This window comes from Cibotium barometz, chromosome 11, assembly GCF_041138505.1.
Source record: "Cibotium barometz isolate CiBa-2024 chromosome 11, ASM4113850v1, whole genome shotgun sequence".
Taxonomy (NCBI): Eukaryota; Viridiplantae; Streptophyta; class Polypodiopsida; order Cyatheales; family Cibotiaceae; genus Cibotium; species Cibotium barometz.
In genome coordinates, this window is record NC_141056.1 from 7,729,472 (window position 1) to 7,752,910 (window position 23,439).

The 23,439-nt window shown below is 47.5% G+C and overlaps 1 protein-coding gene across 4 annotated transcripts in view; it reads left to right on the forward strand.

The window, feature by feature from the left end:
• Window positions 1-23,439, forward strand: part of LOC147633708 (fimbrin-5-like) — a 69,987-nt gene that overhangs the window by 17,100 nt on the left and 29,448 nt on the right. For all 4 annotated transcript variants that reach the window (XR_015266901.1, XR_015266900.1, XM_086804721.1 and 1 more), the window contains exons 4-9: window positions 17,016-17,187; window positions 17,274-17,312; window positions 17,425-17,493; window positions 17,583-17,699; window positions 17,871-18,082; window positions 18,169-18,324. Coding sequence is in view for 2 of the 4 variants with exons in the window: in XM_086804721.1 (XP_086660847.1) it covers window positions 17,016-17,187; window positions 17,274-17,312; window positions 17,425-17,493; window positions 17,583-17,699; window positions 17,871-18,082; window positions 18,169-18,324 (765 nt within the window). In the remaining 2 variants the exon portion in view is untranslated. The remainder of the gene's footprint in view (window positions 1-17,015; window positions 17,188-17,273; window positions 17,313-17,424; window positions 17,494-17,582; window positions 17,700-17,870; window positions 18,083-18,168; window positions 18,325-23,439) is intronic.

Below are 23,439 nucleotides of genomic sequence, written 5' to 3' on the forward strand. Positions count from 1 at the left end.
GACGTGGGTAGAGCCGGGAGAGAGGATGACAGCGAGGATGACAGCGAACGTGCAGTTGGCGGCATCCTGACAGCCGGGAGGTTAAGCGTCGAATCGCCAACAGAAGGGGGGAGCGCTTCACACTCGCGCATGTAAGAGCACGTTTTTTTTTTTTTTTGGGATGAGGGGCCCAAATGCCACGTAGCTTGCCTAATTTTTTTTGGTTTTTTTTTTGTTTTTGGTTTATGGGTGACGGCTGCCTGGAAGCGTCACGTACACGGCCGGAAGAGGGGGTGTGCCTCTTCGAAAAGGCGTCGCAATGTGCATCTGCACGAAGCCAGGAGGGGGTGGTCGATACTCAGCAGAGAGGGGGGGGGCTCAGGGGGGCTCATGGCCGTCAGCTACATGAAGCGAGGAGGGGGCTCATAGCCTGCAGCTGCACGAAACGAGGAGGGGGCTCACGAAGCGAGGAGGGGGGCGCTCGATACTCAGCGGAGAGGGGGGGCTCATGAACCGCAGCTAACGGATACCACCACCGGCAGCAGGGAGGGGGTCATCCAGGTATGCAGAAAGGGCTCCCTCTCCGAGACACGAAAGGGTGCGTGTGTGTGGGTGTGGAAAAAAATATTTTACATCACCATGGGCAAAGCTTTACGCCAAGTGCACCATCGCTCCGCTGCTTCCATACAACACTGAGAAGAGGGGTGGAAGGGGGAGTGCCTGCGGACAGAGTGAGGGCTTCACAACTCACGGGTAGGAAAAGTTTTTGCTCTGATACCACTGTGAGGATTATATTGTTAATCCCTCATATTGTGTACTAATTACTACTTAAGTACTTAACAAGAGACTTCAGGAGAACACTTGAGAGAAGATTGAATTGAATTGCTTAAATTGAGTACAATAGGTCTCTTATATAGGAGATGAAGAGACACATTTGAAGAGGCATGTCCTTTAACGAAAGGACATGACCATAGACGAAAGGATACAACTTTAGGCTAAGGGATGTGTCTATTCGATGTAGAGGCACAACCATTCATCAAGGGATACAACCATTCGTCGAAGGGATGTGGCTATTCGATGAAGAGGTACATCCTTTGGCGAAGAGTCACAACCAGTCGAGGGCAGGGGTTCCCTTGGCTGGTTACTCTTTGCATCTGCAACAGGAATCAGCAATGAAGAGAGAATCTGATACATACATACGTCACAATCGTGACAGTTAATTACAGGATCTTCGTAGACAAACAGGTCACATTCCATTTTTTTTTTTTCCGAGAAAAGATCCTTTCATTAGTTATATAAAAACGCCCGTAGGGCTACAAAAGATCCTCTCCTGCTCTCAAGAAAAACAGAGCAGAGAACAAAGCAAGGCAGCCAGGGAGACTCTCCCTAGGTGCTGAAAAGTACAAGTATCAGTACAAAGAACTGAGGGGCTGTATCATACAATAGGAGGGGGGAAAAGCCAAACAGGTGGCCTGTAGTGCCAACGGGGAGATCCCGCGTGTAGGGTATAGAAGGGGCCGCTGCGCTTGGTGGTGTGAAAGGCCTGGTGCCGCAAGATCGCCTCATCCGCCGAGTCGCCCCGGATGCGGTCATACTGTCCTCGCAGGGTGTGGATCAACTACTGCCAAATCCCCCGAACAGTCTCTACTGGTGGCTCCAGTCTCCCCTCAAAGGCCCTGAAACACCGGGCCCTCCAGGTGAACCAGATGGTGAGGCTGCTGAGGAGCTCCCATCGTAGATCCCTCTCCTGTGTCCAGTTGGCGGACGAGAAATCCGGTGAAGGAACAAGGCAAGGCTGGCCCCTAATGAATCTGATGGCCTGGCTGTCCTGCTCCGTCTCATAGCCCATAGCAGGCCCTGACGAAGTCGACCAAGCAGCGGCACCCCACGTATACATACCCTTTGGAGCGAGGGGGGCCAGAATACGTAGCATCCGCAGCCAAATCTGTTGCGCCTGAGGGTAGTCCCATAGGCAATGTCTCTGTGTCTCCATAGGGTGGCCGCATCGGACGTAGGCCGCCAGAAGACCGTTGTAGACAAGCCAGGTGCCAACTGCTGAGCCCCTGTGGGCGACCAGCCACTGGAAAGTCGAGATCTTGCGGGCCTGTCGACTAGCCCAGAGCCGGGCCCAAAAATCCTCCAGGAACTCCTGTGAGAGTCCCTGTAGCCGCCAGTGCCCCATTGCAGCTGGAGAGACCATCCTCCTCGCCGTCAAAATATGCCGCCCCAACCGAACAGTATACTGGAAAAAGGTGATCTCTGTGGCCTCAAGGGATGCATAAGGATCATGCCACTCGTACTCACCAGGGTCCCACTGGAGCCGGGCCAAGGGGCGCGCTGCATATACCCATATGCGCCAATCCGGGAGCACCTCTGCAGGGTCTGGGTGAATATGCCACTTCCGAGAAGTGGCGGCCACTACCCGTATCCTCTGAAAGGTGCACTCTGCAACCAAAGGCGACTCCACCTCCACTCTCTGAAGTCTGCCCTCATCCTGAATCTCATAGTAGAGGCATCTGCCATCCTCAGTGCAAGCTCTGACAGCAATCAGGATCTCTAACTGTGTAAAGGCTCCCATCCACCGTGGGGCCACTAGCTCGAGAGGCGTGAACCACTCCTCTGTGAGTGCCTCCTGAATGTCATCCCTCATAATCAACCCCCCTCTGAAGTGACTCAGCCTCTCCACCTGGATCTCCTCTGGGAGACTGCAGAAGGCCTGCCAGTCTCCAAAGCTACGTGCTGGGCCTGCCGCCAAAGGTCCCCAGGCTAGACGAGGCCGAGACCCCAGCATATGACCCTGCTCTGTGCGAACCGCTGGGCTCCAGATGAGCGGCTGTCTGGCTCGCTCCTCAACACAAGAAGGTGGTCTCTGAGAGAGCCTCGGTCTCAGCAGCTCCCAAGCTCTCAGGATGCTCAAGGCAAATCTGTCCTCCCATCCTCTACTGAGGCCTGTCCTCCTCATCTCTATGAAGATCCATCGAATCTCTGGTGCCCAAGTTTCCCCTGTTGGGGGAGCGCAAGCTTGCAGCCGCTGCAAAAGAAGCTCTTTCCAAGGCTCAGCGCCTGGAAGCAGCCCCCGAACAATAAGCTTCCCCAATAAGGCTCTACTCTGATCGACTGGATCTATAATGCCCAAGCCTCCCTGGGCCAGCGGAAGTGTAATAATTGCCCAAGCAACCTTTGCCCGGGCTGGCTGACCGTCCCGCCCAGACCAAAGAAAGTTCCTGATCAGCCTCTGCACCTGGCTGATGCAAGAGCTCGAGAAGATCCAGCAAGACGTAATGTACCACATGGTCGCTAAAAGCACCTGATTTGCCACCACCACCCTCCCAGCCAAGGATAGCCGAGCTGTACTCCAATACAAAAGCTTCTTCCGAATGCTCAGAAGAAGCGGGGCAATCTGCTGCTCAGGTGACAAATCAAGTCCAATCTAGCATCCCAAATATCGCACTGCTGTGCCAGGAGGGATGCATCTAAAACCGGGGTCTGGGCTCCATGCCGGAGTGGGAGCGCTACTGATCCAAAAGGCCACTGTCTTGCGCCAATTGATCAATGCTCCCGAAGCTGCACCAAAAACCTGGAGTGACTGCTCTGCCTGAAGAAGATTGGCCTCCTGGCCATGCAAAAATAAACCCGTGTCGTCAGCAAACTCAGCATCGAGCAGGTCCTCCCCCCGGACTGGGAGCTGGAGTCCTCTCAAACCAACCTCCTCTGCCGTCAAATACATGCTCATAGCCTCAGCAAAGGAGAGAAAAAGAAACGGGGTGAGAGGACACCCCTGACAGACTGATCTGGTCAGCTCAAAACTCGGCCCCCGTCCTCCTGCAATCAACACCTGGCTACAAGCTGTGGAATACAGAGCCACCACCCCTCTAATCCAACTTGGCTCAAAGCCCAAGCGAAGCATAGTGCCCTCTAAGAAACCCCAATCGACTCTATCGTATGCCTTCTCAAAATCGAGAAGCATCACGACCAAGTCCTCACCAAGAAATCTAGCTCGGGCCGTCGCCTCCCAGAAGGTGAAAATGTTGTCAAGGATACTACGCTCCTTGACGAATCCTGTTTGTGTATCATGAATCAACTCCCCCAGGAAGGGCTGGATCCTCAAACTCAAGGCCTTTGCTAAGACCTTGTAGACAGTATTGAGGATTGTAATAGGTCTCCAATGCCGAATATCATCTGATACTCCCTTCCCCTTGGGGATAAGAAAGATCAAGCCCTCTGAAAAGCTCTGTGGCATCACCCCAGTGTCCAAAACATACTGAAAGCCCCTGCGGAGGCCTGGCTCCAAAAGGTCCCAATAGCGCATAAAAAAGGCAGGCGTCAATCCGTCCTCCCCTGGGCAACTATCCGTCCTCCCCTGGGCAACTATGGCGCGGCAGGACCCTCAAGGCCTCAGCAAGCTCAACCTCTGAAAGAAGCTCACCCAGAACTGTACGCATACGATTTGTGACCCTCCTCTGCACATGGGCCCACACAGTCTGTCTGCAAGCATCCCGAGCCTCAGTGACTGGCTCCGCTGAAAGCAGGTCTCTATAGAACCCTGTGGCAATGGCTCTGATCTCCCCGGGCTCAGTAGCTACCGATCCGTCCGGCCTCCCAAGCTGACGGACTCCTGTTCGAGCATGGCGGGGTCCAGTAATCTCAAAAAACTCCCCAGTCACTCTATCACCAAGCTGCGTCCACTGAGAGGCCTGGCGACGATAGTAAAACTCATGTCTCTGCTCCTCTGCCTCTCTAACCTCCTGGCGTGCGTGGCTCAGCTGGGACGCCACCCACTCACATGCAGGCTGCTGCTCCTGAAGGCGCTGAAGCGAAGCAAGGCTGCATCTCAGCCGATGCTCCCGCTCGCGAGTCTCTCCCAGCCGTGTCAAAGCTGCAGCGTGCAGAAAAGACCTAAGCTCGATGAGTCCCTGGGCACACTGGCCTGCTGCATCCTGGTCAGAGCACTGACTATCATGCCAGATCCTAGCCCTTGTTCTACCTGTGAGTGGAGTTGCAAGTTTGCTTTCTTGCAAAGTTTTCAGCAACCATCTTGGCACCAACTTGGCTGTGTCTATGGCTGTTTGCTCTTCCCTGACAAGATCTTCCACTTCTTCCATAGAAGGGGGCTGAATGGCTGGCTGGTCCACATGTGGATTTTCTTGTGTTGGGGCTGGCTGATCTGAATCCCCCCTAATTGCAATGGGTAAAAGTCCATCAAACATGTCCTGTAAGCCTGTATCATTGCTTTTATACAAGTTGTACATGGGCTGTTCTGAATTTTCAGCAAATACCACATCTCTACTGACAAAAATCCTTCGTGTAGTTGGATTATAAAGACGGTATCCTTTGCTCTCATTGCTGTAACCCACAAAAATGCATTTAATTGCTTTGTCATCTAGCTTTGTTCGGAGTTGTTCTGGCACATGTGCATATGCCAAACACCCAAATGTACGCATATAATCCACTGTTGGCTTTCGGCTATACCAAGCCTCAAATGGTGTTATGGTTTTCAAAGCTTTTGTTGGACACCTATTCAACACACGAGTTGCACACATTATAGCTTCCATCCAAAATTTGTGAGGCAACTTTTGTGCTTTCACCATGCATCTTGCCATCTCCATGAGAGATCTATTTTTCCTTTCAGCTACACCATTCTGCTGCGGTGTATAAGGCACAGTACATTGGTGTTTGATGCCCTTTTGAAGCATATAATCTTTGAATGCATTTGACATGTATTCTCCACCTCTATCGGAGCGGAGTGTTTGGACTTTACATGCACACATATTTTCAGCCATTGCTACAAAGTGTCGAAAGCATGTAAACACATCTACTTTCGCTTTCAAAGGGTAAGCCCAAGCAAACCTGGAGTAGTCATCAATGAATGTGACAAAGTAAAGATGCCCCCCTATGGATGGTGTCTGCATTGGACCACATACATCACTATGTATGAGCTGTAATTTACTTTCAGCTCTAACAGCTCCATCTTTGGGGAATGGTTTTCGTTGCATCTTTCCCAAAATACACCCCTCACATACATGTCTTGGTGGAGACTCAAGAGGCGGCATATTATCAATCATATGATGCTTCTGCAAAAGCATCAAACTCTCAAAATTTACATGCCCAAAACGAGCATGCCATAGCTCTGCATCATGCATAGCAGGAGTGTGGGCAGCCACTGTATTTGCATCATAAGTGCGCTTGTCATAGCTGTCCAGCCTATACAAGCCTTTGTATCGTGTTTCAGAAGTGACTATTTCATAACCCTTTGATGGGTCTTTTACCAAACACTTCCCGTCTTCAAATTCAACCTTTAAACCTTGGTCGTTTATGGTTGAGACGGAGAGCAGATTTTTCTTTATCCCTGGAACATACAATACATTTTTCATACATATATTGGCACCATTGGCTGCAATAAGTATGACATTACCAATTCCCTTTACTGGATATGTGGTATGATCTGCACATGATACAGTGCGGCCTTTTGAAGCATAAACCAAGTGCTGAAATACATCTTTGCATGAAGTGATGTGGCTCGAAGCACCACTATCAAAATACCATGATGCATTATGTCTGTTAGATGCAATGCAAGACATATCAGTGTCTGAAGCACTTGGTGTGTCACTAGTGCATGTGACCAAAAAAGTGTACTCTTCCTGGATTACATTAGCTGATTGTTGTGCTTTGTCATCATCAGAAGAGTCTGCTACTGCATTGCCTGCTTCTTTCCTTTTCTCTTTTGCAATCCGCTTCCTACATTCACTGATGTAGTGTCCAGGCTTATGGCAGTAGTGACATTTGCCCTTCTTTTTGGGCTTGTTTGCATCCCCTTTGTCAGACTTTTCACCACTAGAAGAGAGCTGTCCATGACCAGCCTTGCTAGACTGTTGTCCCCCATGCCTAAAGCTCTTTGCTTTACCCTTATCCTTGGCTGTAACAATGTGTATACATACGCGACAAATCGCAGCTGTAATGCCCAATTACATACTCCAATCTAAAAATCCCCAATTTTTATGCACTCCAATCGCTTCAATGTGCATCTAATTGGCCAATTTTCACAAAAGCCCCAAATTTCTGCAAATGTAAGAGGTTCAATTTGCCAATTTTGACCTCAATTTTGAAAACCCCCAAATTTTTGCAAATGAGAGAGGTTCAATTTGCTGATTTTGACCTCAATTTCAAAAACCCCAAATTGCAGTCAAAGCAAAATGGCCAATTTTATCAATTTGTCCTGAAATTGAGAAATCCCCCAAATTGTACCTGGAATTTTCCTGTGAATTTGACTTGCACAGAAGTGTCTGCTAGATCTGCATATGACCTGCACTGGAATGGCTGCAAAATCTTGTATTTGTGTTTGACCAAAAATTTGTACAGAGAAATGCCTTCAAGCAAGGGCAGCAGGCATGGAGCAGACAATCGAATAGAGGGAGTCGTTGCAGGTGGAGACGTTGGGGAGTCTGCAAAGGCGGGTGCGGGTACCGGGTAGCAAGATGGAGGCGTGAGAGTGTTGAGGAGCTGCAGGTTGGTGGAACTGGGTAGCTGGCAGCCAGGTGGAACCGGGTGCGCGTAGCTGCAGGTGGACCATTCAGGCGGTAGGCGCTGGTGCCAGGCAGGACTCGCTGGGACGGAGCAGGGCCTTGGCGCTGGAGTCGGGCAGGGTGCGCCGGCGGCCTTGGACCAGCGCCGGTGCCTGGCGTCGACGGTGGAGGTGGAGACGGAGCACAGACGGCCGGCGGGCCTTGGACCAGCGCGGGTGCCGGTCGAGACGGAGCAGGAACGGCGGGCGAGCGAGTCGCTGGTCGGTCGAAACGGCGAGCGAGCGAGTCGGCGTTGGGCGACGGCGACGGCGGGTCGAGACGGCCTGAACGGAGACGCCGGAACGGCAGGAGCGACGGGAGTCGTCGACCGGCGGCTGCTGTGACGGAGCGCAGGCGGGTCGAGACGGCCTGAACGGAGACGCCGGAATGGCGGGAGGGACGGGAGTCGTCGGCCGGCGGTTGCTGTGACGGAGCGCAAGGCGGGGCTAGGCGGCAGCAGAACCGGGCGCCAGCTAGAGACGGAAGAGCCGCCTGCGAGCTGGGCGGCGGCGGTGGGCTCCCCACTAGTGCCGCCCGTTTTTGGCGGCCGGATGGTGGAGCAGTGACGGAAGCCATGGACGAACGGCGACGGAAAAGCATAGCGTCGACGGAAAAATGCAGGCGACGGACGGAACGTCAGATTTCGACGGAATTTCCCAGGATTTCTTCCAGCTGCAGATTTCCAGGGCCAGCTCCCAGTTCCCTGCTCTGATGCCAAATGTTGGGTGTTGGACTCACACACTCACACACACAAACCTGCACATTAGGGTCAGGTGCAGGGTAGAGAAGCTCACACACAAAAATGAGAGAGAGAGAGAGAGAGAGCCAAAAGTGTGGTATCCACAAAATGCAAGTCAACTCTTGCATGTGTGCCACATCCATATAATATAGAAGTACAAAATATTATATGTTAGAGTGTCCTTTCACACTTGATGTCCAAGGGGAAAAACCACATGGGAAAAAGTGCCCTTGGTTAAGCCCTGTTCACACATAGCACTACCATAAGTGAGCATATGCCTACAAGAACTTATGTCTAAGAGGATGAATCTCCATGCTATGGGAGAGGAACAATTAGTGACTTCATGCCATGTAGGAATACCTTATGTAGCCCGTGAAGGATACAATGTTTATGGTAGTGGTCAAAATCTATGTCAAGTGCCATTGCCGCCGGCTGAAAATGTGCATGCACAACACATGCAACACGGGCTGCAATTTTCTGTTGGTGCAGGTACTCCGCGTATCTCTCATGTCACTCATGCCTTCGAGTGTGCTCGTCGTGAGGGAGAAGCTATGGCTGAAAATGTATCAATGCATGTTGAGGGGCCAGCCATGCCTCATGCTTTACAGGGCACATGTATCTATGCCTTATGTGTCACCTTTTGGTCCTAAAATGATGCCAGTCTCACAGGGGCTGTCCCAATGGACAAACATGGGGGAAAACATGTTGAGATGCACGCACATGCATCAAAGTCTTGTGACTTTAAAGCCGGAGACAAATCTGTGAAATTTGATACATATCATGGGGAATATGATGCATCAAAGGCACTTGCTTTTATTGCCCAGTTTGATATTGCTTTCAGTGATGAGGATTTCACTCAGAAATCGATGATCCGGCATGTAAGCATGTTCATGAAAGGCACTGCTGCCCATTGGTGGCTCACGGAGAAGCTCTAACCGAATCCTGTTAGATCACGGGAAGAGTTCAAGGAGAGGTTATATGCTCAATTGTTGCCTCCCAATGCATTGAATGAGATAACAATGAAGTGGGATTGGGTGAAGCAAAATGAGGGGGAATCGGTAAATGCATATGTATAAAAGTTTTGGAAAGTGCTTTTGGAGGTGTCTCCATTTATGCATGTCACCGAGGCGGAAAGGAAGAGAAGGTTTTAATCGGGATTGCATTCCGTGTACAAAGCCGGACTACAAATGTATCCTGGTCATACCTTACATCAACTAATCGCAGTCGCCACCGCCACCGCCACCGCCACCGCCACCGCCACCGCCACCGCCACCGCCACCGCCACCGCCACCGCCACTGCCACCGCCATCGCCACCGAGCAATTGGAACTCAAATTGAGTCGATCCAATAAGGCTAAACCCTCATTCAAGGCAAAGAGAGGGCTGTCCAAAACCTGCAAAATAATGGACAGCCACCTAAAAAGGACCAAAACCAAGATAAAAATGGTCCAAAGGTTGAAAATAACACTACCAAGAAGCGTCTCTTCAAACTGAGAGACTATGGTCTCACCCCGGAGCAAAAAAAACAATATATGAGTGAGGGGAAATGCTTTACTTGTGATAGTACCGAGCATATTGCACAGGCATGCCCAAACAAGAAGAAGCGTGATAATGTAAATGCATCAAAGCCTAATGTGCATATGGTTCTGGATGTGCAGGGCAACACTTCACATGATAGCAAAGATAGGGTTGTATGTAAACCTTGGGGACAGCTCAAGGATCAGCTCGCTTTGTTCATGTTTGATGATTGTGCATCTGAAAATTTCATATCCACACAGATGGCAGCTGCTTTGGGTATTGAAGTGGAGGACATGGGTCCTCAAATTGAAGTAGGGATTGCCTTTGTTGGTAGAGAAGTGCAGGTCATGCCTATTTTTGGCAAGTTGCGCATACACATTCAAGGCTATGTGGATCATGAGGATTTTCTTGTGGCGCCTTTGAATGGCTGTGATGTATTGCTTGGAAAGCCTTGGCATACACGTATTGATCCGTGCAAGGCTTACAAGACCAACAGGATTACCTTCATCCGTGTAATTGATGCTGGTGAAGAGGGTGATACCATTCCCCTTGTATCTCATGTACAAATTAAGAAAGTAATGAAAAGGAGTATTTTTGCGTACTTGATTTTTGTACGAGATCATGTTGAGGAAAATAATGTACATGTAAACACTCTTAGTAATGATAGGCTGAAATTTTTGCAAGAGCACAATGATTGTTTTACTGATGAGTTACCAAATGAGTTACCACCCGTACGACCGGAAGATCATCGCATTGATCTTGTGCCGGGTAGCTTACCACCTAATAGGCCAGCCTATGTGTAAGTGCATCCCAAAAAGAGGAGATCATGAAGCAGGTGAATGAGTTTCTTGAGAAGGGTTTGGTTCAGCCAAGCTCTTTCTTGTATTGTTTACCCGTCCTCTTGGTTCAAAAGAAGGATGGATCCTTTCATATGTGTGTGGATTATAGAGCTTTGAATAAGCTTACCATCAAGAATCGGTTTTCGATTCCACGCATAGATGACATCCTTGACAAGTTGGATTGATCGGCATGCTTTAGCCAAATTGATCTCAAGAGTGGCTATCATCAAGTGCGTGTAGTGCCTGAGGATGCACACAAAACTGCTTTCAGGACAGCATTTGGGCTTTATGAGTATCTTGTTATGCCTTTTGGTCTTACAAATGCCCCGGCAACATTCAATAGAATGATGGATCGTATATTCCGTGGGTACAGAAAATTTACAGGTGTCTTCTTTGATGACATTCTAGTCTTCTCGAAGACCGAAGAAGAGCATAGAGCTCATTTGGCCATTGTTTTTGAAGAACTCCGTAAGCATAAACTCTTCATAAATGCAAAGAAGAGTGAGTTCTTCTTGTCAGAGATACATTATCTTGGGCATATTGTGTTCAAAGATGGAGTGCGGATGGATCCTGCAAAAATTGATGCAATTCGGAATCGGCCCGAATTGAGTTCAGTGCATGAGATCCGTAGTTTTCTTGTAATATGCTCTTACTACTGCAGGTTCATTCGGCACTTTGCATGGATTGCTTCTCCTTTGCATGATTTGACAAAGAAGAAGGCCTCTGGAAATTACATAGGAGCTGTCCTTAATCAATAGGGACATGCCGTGGCTTATGAGAGTCGTAGATTGCATGATGCAGAGCTATCTCTTGGCATTTATGAGAAAGAGCACTTGGCTGTAATTCATGCACTTCATATATTGAAACATTACCTTCTTGGGGTTGATTTCACTGTGAAGACAGATCACCAGAGTTTGAGGTATTTTCTAACCCAAACTCAGTTGTTAGAGAAGCATAATGGCCAATTTTCTCTCTATATTTCATTTTCAGATCTTGCACACCCCAGGAAAGAAGAATGTAGTGGCCGATGCATTGTCATGAAAGCCGTATGTAGCAGCTATCTCCGTTGCCTCTCATGGGGACTTGTTTGCCATGCGTGATTTGTATCATACGGATGCTAATTTTGCCACTATTTGGGCTGATTTGATGGCTGGTCATGCACATCCCTCATATGCGATCAAAGAGGGTTATCTCATGAAATATAATTGTCTATGTGTGGTGTCTGACATGAGGCAAAAGGTTTTGGATGAGTGCCATGCTTCACCATATGTTGATCATAGAGGACTACGCACATGATTGAGCGGTATTTCTTTTGGCCAGGTATGCGGAAGGACATAGAGGCACATGTACGTGCATGTATCACTTGTCAAAAGGTGAAATTTGATAGGCAAAAGGCACCAGGTTTGCTTCAACCATTGTCTATTCCCATGCAGTCGTGGGAAAGTATTACAATGGATTTCATTATGGACTTGCCACGGACCCAACAGGGTAATGATGCAATTTGGACAATTGTGGACATGTTAAGCAAGCAAGCTTATTTCTTGCCGGTCAAAAAGATTATCAAAGCTGAGCATATGGTTAAAATATATCTTGCACAAGTGTTCAAGCATTATGGAATGCCGAAGTCCATTGTGGGGAATAGAGATCCCAAGACTACAAGTCTCTTTTGGCGGACCTTATTTGATAATATGGGCACCAAATTGGACTTCTCATTAGCTTATCACTCTCAAACGGATGGGCAAAGTGAGGCTGTAAATTCAGCCGTGTTGGATCTCTTGAAATGTTATGTGGCGGATCAGAAGTCTTCTTGGGAGAAGTACTTTCGCTTGTGGAATTTGCATACAACAACACGGTGCATGCATCTACGGGAAAGGACCCGTTTGAGATTGTTTATGGTAAGGTGGTTTTGCCACCCATCCTTCGCACAAAGGATGAGATATTTGCAGCTGATGAGTATGTAAGAGACTTGGATATTGCTTTTACTCAGGTGCGGACAGCCATTGCAAGGTCACAAGACAAGCATAAAAAGGCTCTGCCAACAAGCATAGAAGGCAATTGGATGTTAAAGAGAATGATTGGTTATTGCTGAAATTTGAGAAAGCAAGACTTGGCAAAGAGGGTGCATATCCTAAGCTTGCAACCAGGTACTGTGGGCCTTTTCGAGTGATCGAGAAGATCAATGAAGTGGCTTTCAGATTGGCATTACCTAGTCATTGGCACATACACAATACTTTTCATGTGAGTCTCCTTCGCAAGTATGTAGGGCCGGAGCCCAGTGAAACCGTCATTGAGGATCCACCAAAAGTGGATGAGCTTGAGGAGATCTTGCAGCCAGAGGAGATTGTGTATCACAAGGAACGCAAGCTTGTTGCAGGCAAAGTTGTGAGGCGTTACCTTGTGAAGTTTAAGAACTATCTTCGCATTGATTCTAAATGGGTAGATGAAGAGTTCTTCAGAGATTGCCCGCATGTGCTTCAGACATATTTGGATGCTTTTCAGTTGCGGACAACTGTTTAGAAGCCAGGGAGAATGTCACCATTTGGCCACCCAATTGGTCCACCCGTGCTTTATCATGTATGTACATTGGACTGGTGTCCATGGCAGTTGTTTATGCCAGGGATTGATGCTACTCATGTGATACTGTGGACTTGGCTTTCCGTTGGGACTTGTGCCTCCGTGTACATGCTCAGAAATGCTTGGTGGATTGGTGTTCCATTGGGTCTGGTACCCCGTGTACTTGCCTGGAGTACGTCTATTTTGGTATAGTCTCATGAATAGGGATTGTCCATACCAATGCTGCATTGCATAGCATCTTTATGTGCTTGCTTGCAATTGAAATTGCATGCTGTTTTCATGCTTGCTTGACCAATGTGTAGTTCCAGGTAAGGGGACGCCCGCCCACGAACCGTGCGTGTGAAACTGTTTGCTGACATGGTTATGTGGCATGTGACAGGCGGTGGTAAGTATTGGTCATAAACTTGGCCTTAGGAGCTAGCACTAATTTATAAGTGAGTGTGTACACACTTCATTAAGTTTTGGGCGGCCAAAACTCACTTATAAATTATGACCAGTCCGGTGTTCACACACATTGATGTCTCGAGGTGGACATAACCCAATGTCCACCGCCCAGACCTTATCCCCTTTGTACAAAGGGAGTAACCAGCCATGAGTCCACTCTAGCTTGCTCCACAAAGCACCTGCCTTCCACCTACATTGGACAACTCACCACCTCACTACTACTCCTCTCTCTAGAGTTTGGCGCCTCCTTCATGAGGGCTGTTGGGCTGCATTTTCTGCACATTCTCCTTCCCAACTCCATTTCCAAGCTTGCTAAGGTGTTTCTCAAGCTTCCAAGAGAGTTTCCGAATGCTAATCACTCTCCTACACACTCCCAATGTCTGAAATTCATCAAAACAGCTCTCTTTATTGCTGTAATTTTTGGTCTTTTTGCTGAAAACCCTAATTTCAGCCCTCCTTTCTCAAGTTGAACCATAGGGGAAGCTTTCCCAAGGTTCCCTTCATCCTCTTGAAGACTTTTGTCGCGAAGAAAGGCGACAAAGTAAAGATCTCAACACTCCAAGGACTTCCATCGCGAAGACTTCCGCTGTCCGACTCTACTTGCAATTGGTAAGCTTTAATGCTTAAATATGGAAGCAAGTAGCAAGAGGGAGGAACCAGATTACAAGATCACATACCCTATGTAGCGTTCTCTTGTCCTACGTGCTCTCTTGCAGATTGTTGCTACCATGTGTTGGTGGAACAATAGAGAGCAGATGGTAGGGAACATGGGCACTTGAGAGGGTAGTGTGGATTGCAAGTCTACATCGACAACCACTTGTTTGCAATACTGTATTCATATGCATTGGTATGGAAATCTGGTCAGAAATACCCATGACACTATGTACTTGATTCTCCCAAGATCAATATACTTTATTTGAGGGAGGGGTCGGCTGTTTCGGCTCATTGTGTGTCTCTTGTCAATTCAGCAATTTACTTCTTGTATTTGAGCAAGTGTCCATAAAATCTTAGTGTATTTAAGTGTATTGATTAGCATTGTGTTCAACCAAGTTTTAGTAGGACACCATTCGAGAGTTCGGTGTTACGGATTATCCCTCCGAGTGGACCACAGGATGGATCTCAAAGATTGCACAGAGTTCGTGGATAGAAGTCAATCAGAAGAGTTGTTACAGGTGAACTATGCTTTGATGTCTCGTATCATTCGGGACAAAGAGCCCACTTCCGTGAAGGAAGCTCTTTCCGAGGCGACTCAAAGGAAAGCCATGCAAGTGGAACTGGAAGCCATTGAGAAGAATAACACTTGAGAGTTGGTTCTGAGGCCGTCAAAACGGTCTGTCATTGGTGTGAAGTGGATCTAAGTATACGTCTGATGGGTTGGTGGACAAGCACAAGGCTAGACTTGTGGCTAAGTGCTATGCTCAGCGGCCTAGGATTGACTATGAGGATACCTTTGCACTGACAGCGAGGATGACCACGATTTGGACAGTTCTTGCCCTTGCCTCTTCTCAATGGTGGCTGGTATATCAGATGGATGTAAAATCTGCGTTCCTTAATGGTGACTTGCAGGAGGAGTTGTATGTTGAGCAACCTTTAGGCTTTGAGGTTCCGGGATCAAAGGGGATGGTTTACAAATTATGAAAGGCCTTGTATGGTCTTAAGTAGGTTCCCAGGGCTTGGAATCAGAAGATTGATTCCTTCTTTCTAGGACAGGTTTTCAGGGATCAATTGCAGATCCTAACTTGTATCTCTTTCGGGAACGCGGTATGGTCATGTTGATTATCCTTTATGTGGATGATCTCATTCTCACTGGCGGTCATGTGGAGCACATAGCTGTGATGAAGGCTGCCTTGTCAAAGGAGTTTGAGATAACCGACTTAGGCTTACTCCATTTTGTTTTGGGATTGGAGATTTGGCAGACCCAGAGGGGGTTCTTTGTTTCTCAGCAACGGTATGTTCATGAGTTGCTTGAGACCTTTGGGATGGAGAACTGCAAGCCTAATGGACGCGAACACCAAACTTACAGTTAATGATTCTTGTGAGTAGGTTGATGCCTCCTTGTATCGGAAGCTTGTTGGTTCATTGATTTGGTTGCTGAACACTAGTTTGGACTTGAGCTTTCCAGTGGGGCTGTTGAGCTCATTCATGCAGACACCTTTGAAGACTCATTGGGACGTAGGATTACGGATCTTGCGGTATCTGTAGGGTACGAAGGATCTTGGACTCTTCTATGACACTAGAGGGGGAACGACAGAACGAGTCAGACTTCAAGGTTGGAGTGACTTAGATTGGGGAGGAGATCGAGACACAAGGAGATCTACATGAGGCTACGGATTTACCCTTGGCTCAGGAGCTATTTCTTGGAGCAGCAAGAGGTAGCCCACTACTGCCTTGTCTTCTACGAAGGCAGAGTACCGGGCTACTTGTGGTGCTGCTTGCGAGGTTGTGTGGCTGCGGAGGTTACTTGGCGAGATTGGGTTTCCACAGAAGGAACCCATGGTCATCCATTGCGATAACCAGAGTTGTATAGCTATTGCTCGGAACCCGGTCTTCCATGCCTGGACCAAGCACATAGAGATACAATATCACTTTGTTCGTGAGAAGATTTTTGCTGGTGACATCTTGCTTGTTTATTGTTCAACGGAGGACAATGTGGCGGACTCCTTCACGAAGTCTCTACCTCAGTCGATGCTCCGGCAGCACTCCAGCAGCTCACTGGGGTTGGTTCTACATCCAGGAGCTGAGAGGGGGTGTTAACAGTCATCTCGTGTCTGTACCATATCACTCAGTGAGGGTCTACCTTGTGGGTGTGCCTGCCCAGGAGTTCTCTCCATTTTTCCTCATTTTTTCCGTGTTGTTTTCTCTATTTTTCTTGGTCATGGGGATTGTTGCTGTAGGCCGACTGCTTCTGTCCTGGCCGACTGTAGATGTGCTGGCCGACTGGTCTTTTACCCCGTCGTGGACATGTAGGCAGCCTGTCGGCTGTTTTTGGGCTGGCCGACCAGCACCATAGGGTGGTATAAATACCACCCTTGCCCCCCACTTCCATATTGTACCGGATCTTGTGTATATAGCAGAGTTTATACAGTTTCTCTCTCTCTACACTCCTGCGTTTTCTTTCTCACAGCAGTTCTCATTTTCCACTGTGCATTCTGATAGAAGTGCAAGTTATCTCCATTCAAAAGCTCTCCTGATCCGCCTTTTGAAATCTGCAGTATAATGGTGTTTGTGTCACGTGTGTGCATGTTTGATGCAGTGCAAAAGTAACCTCTTAGCATTTCTGTTGTGTTCCTAATAAGTTTTGCTCTACAACCCCCAACGCCCCCCCCTTCTCCTTCTCGTAACCTTTCTTTTGGTATATTTACAGTAAGCTGATCAATGTGGCAGCTCCGGGGACAATCGATGAGCGGGCCCTCAACATCAAGGAGAACTTAAATCTTTGGGAGAGAGTAGAAAACCATAATCTTTGTCTGAATTCGGCAAAAGCGATAGGGTGTTCAGTGGTCAACATTGGAACACAGGACCTGATGGAGGGAAGGGTAAGCTTTTCAAAGCTTGAGGTTCATCCCTGGCTTGTGGCATAAGAGAGCACGGTTTTAATACTCATTTATCTTTTGGTTTGCAGCCTCATCTCGTCCTTGGATTAATATCTCAGATTGTTAAGGTAAACTAACCCCCCCACCCTAAACCCCATCCACAAAAAAAGGCGGCCTCTCTCACAGCTGCTTAATGTGTACATATTAAGAGTAGTACATGATTCATGTTCGAAACTGCAGATACAATTGTTAGCAAATGTTAACCTCAAAGAGACACCAGAGCTTGTAGAAATGGTGAATGATACTGAGGTATGTGGCATTTTTCCGAGAATTTCATGGCACGGTGCAAGATCTCGATGGGGACGTGCTCACCTTGCATGCTCGTGTTATAATGGCAGGAGATCGAAGAGCTACTAAATCTTCCTGCTGACAAGGTTTTACTCAGATGGATGAACTACCACCTGAAAAAAGCAGGCTTTACAAAAGTTGTTTCTAACTTTTCATCTGATATAAAGGTGCGTTTGCATGCATGTGGACACGTGCACTTGTGGCAACCTTTAGTGGCATGATTTAAGTTTTCTTTTCTTGGGGTATTTACTTATGGGTTTAATTTTCATAGGCTTTCACAATTTGTGTCTGTATCGCATGACAAGGTTGTCGTCTCACATGCATGAAATTTGCTACAGGATGGAGAGGCATACACTGTTCTACTTCATACGGTAGCTCCTCAAAGCTGTGCACTTTCTCCTTTGGAGTTAACGGACCCTTTAGAGAGGGCAAAGGCAATCCTTGTCCAGGCAGACCAGATTGGTTGCCGCAAGTATGTGTCACCCAAAGACATAGTGGATGGTTCTACTAACTTGAACCTAGCTTTTGTTGCCAATCTATTTCATGAAAGGTATGTGGATTATATTCTAGGAATTTTGGGTGCAATTTATTCTGCATACGCTTTTTTTGTAAAGAAACTGTCTTTGTTGTGTCCAGGAATGGGTTGACCTTAGACAATTCAACTATATCTTTTGCTGAGATGATCCATGACGATGAACAAACGTCAAGGGAGGAAAGGGCCTTTCGGATGTGGATCAACAGTCTTGGTATATCAATTTATGTGAACAATCTCTTTGAAGATTTAAGAGACGGGTGAGTTGTGGGACTTTTTTTTTTGATATTCCAGTTGTGTAGTTGTCCACCTGCTGGTCTTTGACAACAAAGTGGCTGCCCATCTTCTAGTCAGTAAGCCATTTTAAATCCACCCCATAATGTAACTGCTTTTGTCCACACATAGCTTCTGCCCCGCAGAGTGGGAAAGGCCAACTAGCAGATCTACTTCAGACAATATTCCCTCAATCCTAGACGTCCTTTTGATAGTTGGTCGTCAGCCGACGCTGGCTCTGTATCAATAGCATGTGTCTGTGTGTGTTGTCGTTAGACATTCTGTTCTGGTTCAGAGGCTGTGAGTGGACTTGGATGAGACATCACACACTATCGTGGGGATGATCCCCAAGCATCTCCGGTCAAGGCATCTAATGAAGTTTGATGCAAGAAGGAGGCCCACTCATTAAATGCAGGAGATAACATGAGTGTTGGTCACCATCCTAGATCTCATATGGGAGAAGCTCACGATGGATTCTTGTGCCATAGGCATCAAGGTAATGTATATTCATAAAGGAGATCAAAAAAAGGTATCTTATAACTATGAACCATTGTCTTATATACCTTGGCCTTTCACACCTAAATTATTATATCCATGCCCATAAGCCTAGGCCCCAAGCCCTACATATGAACATGCCCATGAACCTATGGCCATCACCACGTTACAATCCATTCCCACCTAAATATGTTTCGTCCTCGAAACATTCTTCGACTTGGTCTGAGGATGTCCACTATATACATAAAGATGTACCATGTATCAAAACTGTCCATTAGAGCATAGCCATGCTTAAGAGCTTCATAATCCCATGTAATGCTTTGCGAACAACTACGAAAACATAGCATCATGCGATACACAACGACCGAGACGACGAAGCTTATGACAAAAGCGTTTCTCTGCTAGAGTCTCAGAGACCCCAGCTTGAAAAACAAAAAAAAACATGCGATACACACTCTTCATGAAGTGCATATATCAATAGCATTCCAATTGAGCATCATATTAGCCTCCAAACAGTGAATCTTAGAAAATTACAGCAAGCATACACTGTTACACCATAGTTACCACGGAACGTCGTTCCGCCTTCCTGGAACGCCGGAACGCCGTTCCGGGCGAAGGCACGTTCCCGGAACGTCCCGAAACGTTCCGAATTTTTTTTTTTTTTTTTGGGGGCTTGCAGAAATGTATGTTCATGTCTTGGGGGAGCAAATATTATGAAGCATATTTGGCTATCCGTATACAAAAAGTTACATTTTTTTGTGTCATATGCTGACATGTCATATGACGTGGCGTTCCGTGACATTCCCGATCCGCTCCCGTTCTAGCATCCGACGTTCCCGGAACGTTCCCGTTCCGCGGTAACTATGTGTTACACGGCTCAATTCTCCCCATCGGAGACATTCAACAAGTGCTCATATCTATCCAATATGTGGGCGGGTTGCCATGTAGCTTCATCTTGAGGTAATCCCTTCCATTTAACAAGGTATTCGTGCAAAGAACGATTTCGAAGTACCCTTTTCCTCATGCCCAACACTCTGTCGGGAATATACTCCACCATACCATCCGCAAACATAGGAGGTAGCTCATCCAAGACTTGCACTTCTGGCCCAACATATGTCTTCAAATGAAACGTATGAAACACATTATGAATTCTTGTAGTAGATGGAAGTAGCAATTGATAGGCTACTTCACCAACCCTTGTCACCACCTTGTATGGACCATAGAAACGGTGTGCAAGCTTTGTATTAGTGTTGCCCTTGAGAGAACCATAATGTGATTTGGGAATCCTCAAGAATACATAATCTCCCTCCTTGAATTCCAATGGTCTTCGATGTGCATCTTCATAATGCTTCATCTTCTCTTGAGACTTCTTGATGTTTACTTTGCATGTTTGCAAAATAGCTTGCATTCTTTTCACTTCATTCCTTGCGTTGGGATTCACATTGTCATTCTTGAATGCTACAATTGGCACATGTACCTTATACCCATACATAGCCTCAAAAGGCGACATTCCAATGCTCGCATGGTAAGTGCTATTGTAGGTAAACTCAGCCAAATGCAACCCATCATCCCAAGCATTTTGCGTCTCATAGCAATAATGCTTCAAGTAAGTCTCAAGCTCCAAGTGCTCCGCCTACTAACAAATCTCAAGCTGACCGTATATTTTCTACTCTTCCTTCTCAATCCTTAGAATTTTCCACTAGCACTCTCACCCCCGAGGAGTTGCCGGCACCTGACTTGTCTCTACCACGACCAACTCAAGAGGTCAGTCACACTCTACCACAAGATACAATTGGGCCATTTACTGATGATTCTATTCTTGAGTCCTTGTCTGCTAAGAGTACGTAGGTTTAATAAGAGCCGGGAATCCTCTACTCAAGCCAAAGCTCATGTTCAAGGTGTTAATGCAAATAACACCCGTTGAACCTGCTCGACGGATTCTACCCGAAGCTTACTCAGATGTCACACCAACAAAGCAATCGTATGTACCATACCCTCTCCGAGTACCAAGACCAGAATTGGAAGAGCTACTGCCTTTGGCTGAAGAGGGCACGTTATGGTCCAATGGAGCACAACATACAAAGCTGGCAAACCCTCACTTAGTAGATCTACTAGAAATCAGATTTGTTACATTTATGATTAGTTCACTGCTTCTGCAAGTGGAGGAAGGCTAATCCAGTCAACACAAGAAGGGGTTATACAACAATTGTCACAGATGATGCTAACCCCAAATTGGAGGATTTTGGTATACAACCGTATTGGAGGAAAGAGTACCTTACAATTCTAGAATATAGCCATCAATATATGTGTGCACCACCAACACAGAGAGTAGATCCTTTGTACATGCCATTGAAGAGAAGGTGGACACCACTAGAGTTTCAAGAGGTAAAGCAAAGAGATTCACATGTCTACTACAACTTCCCCGTATTCATGCCAGTAACATTTAAAGATACAAGAAAGAAAATGCTCAATTGGATACATGCATGGCGCCGTATTTCAGACCTGGCAATTGTAGCCAGTGTTCGATTCCTGAAACTGCTTGTGGTCCTCATAGATCAACCCAAAGAAAAATATGATGGATATGGTGCTGATCAGCTGCAATTCAACATGAATCAAGGACCAAGTGACAGAGGCATGATGTTATATTATCATCGCCTAAGGTTTTGTAGGCATATGCTCACTTATGGTAGTGCTATGTGTGAACAGGGCTTAACCAAGGGCACTTTTTCCCATGTGGTTTTTCCCCTTGGACATCAAGTGTGAAAGGACACTCTAACATATAATATTTTGTACTTCTATATTATATGGATGTGGCACACATGCAAGAGTTGACTTGCATTTTGTGGATACCACACTTTTGGCTCTCTCTCTCTCTCTCTCTCTCATTTCTGTGTGTGAGCTTCTCTACGTTGCACCTAACCCTAATGTGCAGGTTTGTGTGTGTGAGTGTGTGAGTCCAACACCCAACATTTGGTATCAGAGCTGGGAGCTGGCCTTGGAAAACTGCAGCTGAAAAAAACCCTGCGAATTTCCGTCGAAAACAGGCGTTCCGTCCATCGCCTGCGTTTTTCCGTCGACGCTGTGTTTTTCCGTCGCCGGATTGTCTGGTTCTGTCGGTGCTTCTCCGTCCAGCCACCAGAATCGGGCGGCACTAGTGGGGAGCCCGCCGCCGCCGCCCAGCTCGCGGGCGGATCCTCCACTTCCGACCGGTGTCCAGTTCCGTCAACGCCCAGGTTCGCCTCCGCTCCGTGACAGCAGCCGCCGGCCCACCGTTCCGTCGAGGCCGTCTCTGCCATGTCGACAGTCCATACCTCCCGCTCTGGCCTGGCCTCGTCTGTTCTGCTGTTCCGTCTGCTCTGTCCCCACCGGCACCCGTTGCCGTTCCTGCTCCGGTCGTCCTACGCCGGCGACTCCAGGCGCCCTCTGTTCGCTCCCAGCGCTAGCCCACGATTGCCTCATGGCCTTTGTTCGCCGCCTTCGCCTACCTCATCGCTAGCGACTCCAGCTCGCCTAGCCGGCTCCAGCACGCCTGCTCACCTAGCCAGCGCCCGTCTGCTATTCTCTCGCCTACGACTGGCCCGTCGGCTGCCCAAGCCATCTGCTCCCCCGACACCAGCGTCCAGCGCCCGTTTCTGCTGGTCCGCCACCGCCTAGAGCACGCATCCGTCCTCTGCAACGACTCCCTACTACACCCAACACTGCAACGACTCCCTCCAACATTTGTTCTGCAACGACTTGGCCAGCCTGCTGGCTCCCTCTATTCGACTGTCTGCTCCAACCCTGCTGCCCTTGCAGGAAGGTATTTCTCTGTGCACATTTTGGGTCAAATACAAATACAATATTCTGCAACCATTCCAGTGCAGGTCATATGCAGATTTAGCAGACACTTCTGTGCAAGTCAAATTCACAGGAAAATTACAGGTGCAATTTGGGGGATTTCTCAATTTCAAGACAAATTGAAAAAAAATTGGGCATGTTGCTTTGCCTGCAATTTGGGGGTTTTTGAAATTGAGGTCAAAATCAGCAAATTGAACCTCTCTCATTTGCAAAAATTTGGGGGTTTTCAAAATTGAGGTCAACATTGGCAAATTGAACCTCTTACATTTGTAGAAATTTGGGGCTTTTGTGAAAATTGGCCAATTAGATGCACATTGAAGCGATTGGAGTGCATACAAATTGGGGATTTTCTGATTGGAGCATGTAATTGGGCATTACAGCTGCGATTTGTCGCGTATGTATACACATTGTGTGTAATTGGACAATTTGGTGCAGGTTTACACTTGCTTTGGTTTGCAGGCATACATTTGCACAGGACATTTGGTTGCCTGGCAGTGCACATTGGTGCTTGGTTTGCTTGCAGATATATTTTGTTGACATGGCACAAAATGCTACAGATGTATTTGGTGTGCTCACCCAGGAGGACAAGCTGGATGGATCTAATTACTCCCTCTGGAGTTTCATGATCCGTAATTTGCTGGTAGCCAAAGGGCTTTGGGGCATCGTGTGTGGTGATGACACACGCCCACTTACCATACAGCCAGCCACGCCTCAAAGGGGAGGTGCTCAAAGAGCTCCTGATGTAGATCCTGCTCCCACACAAGAGCAGA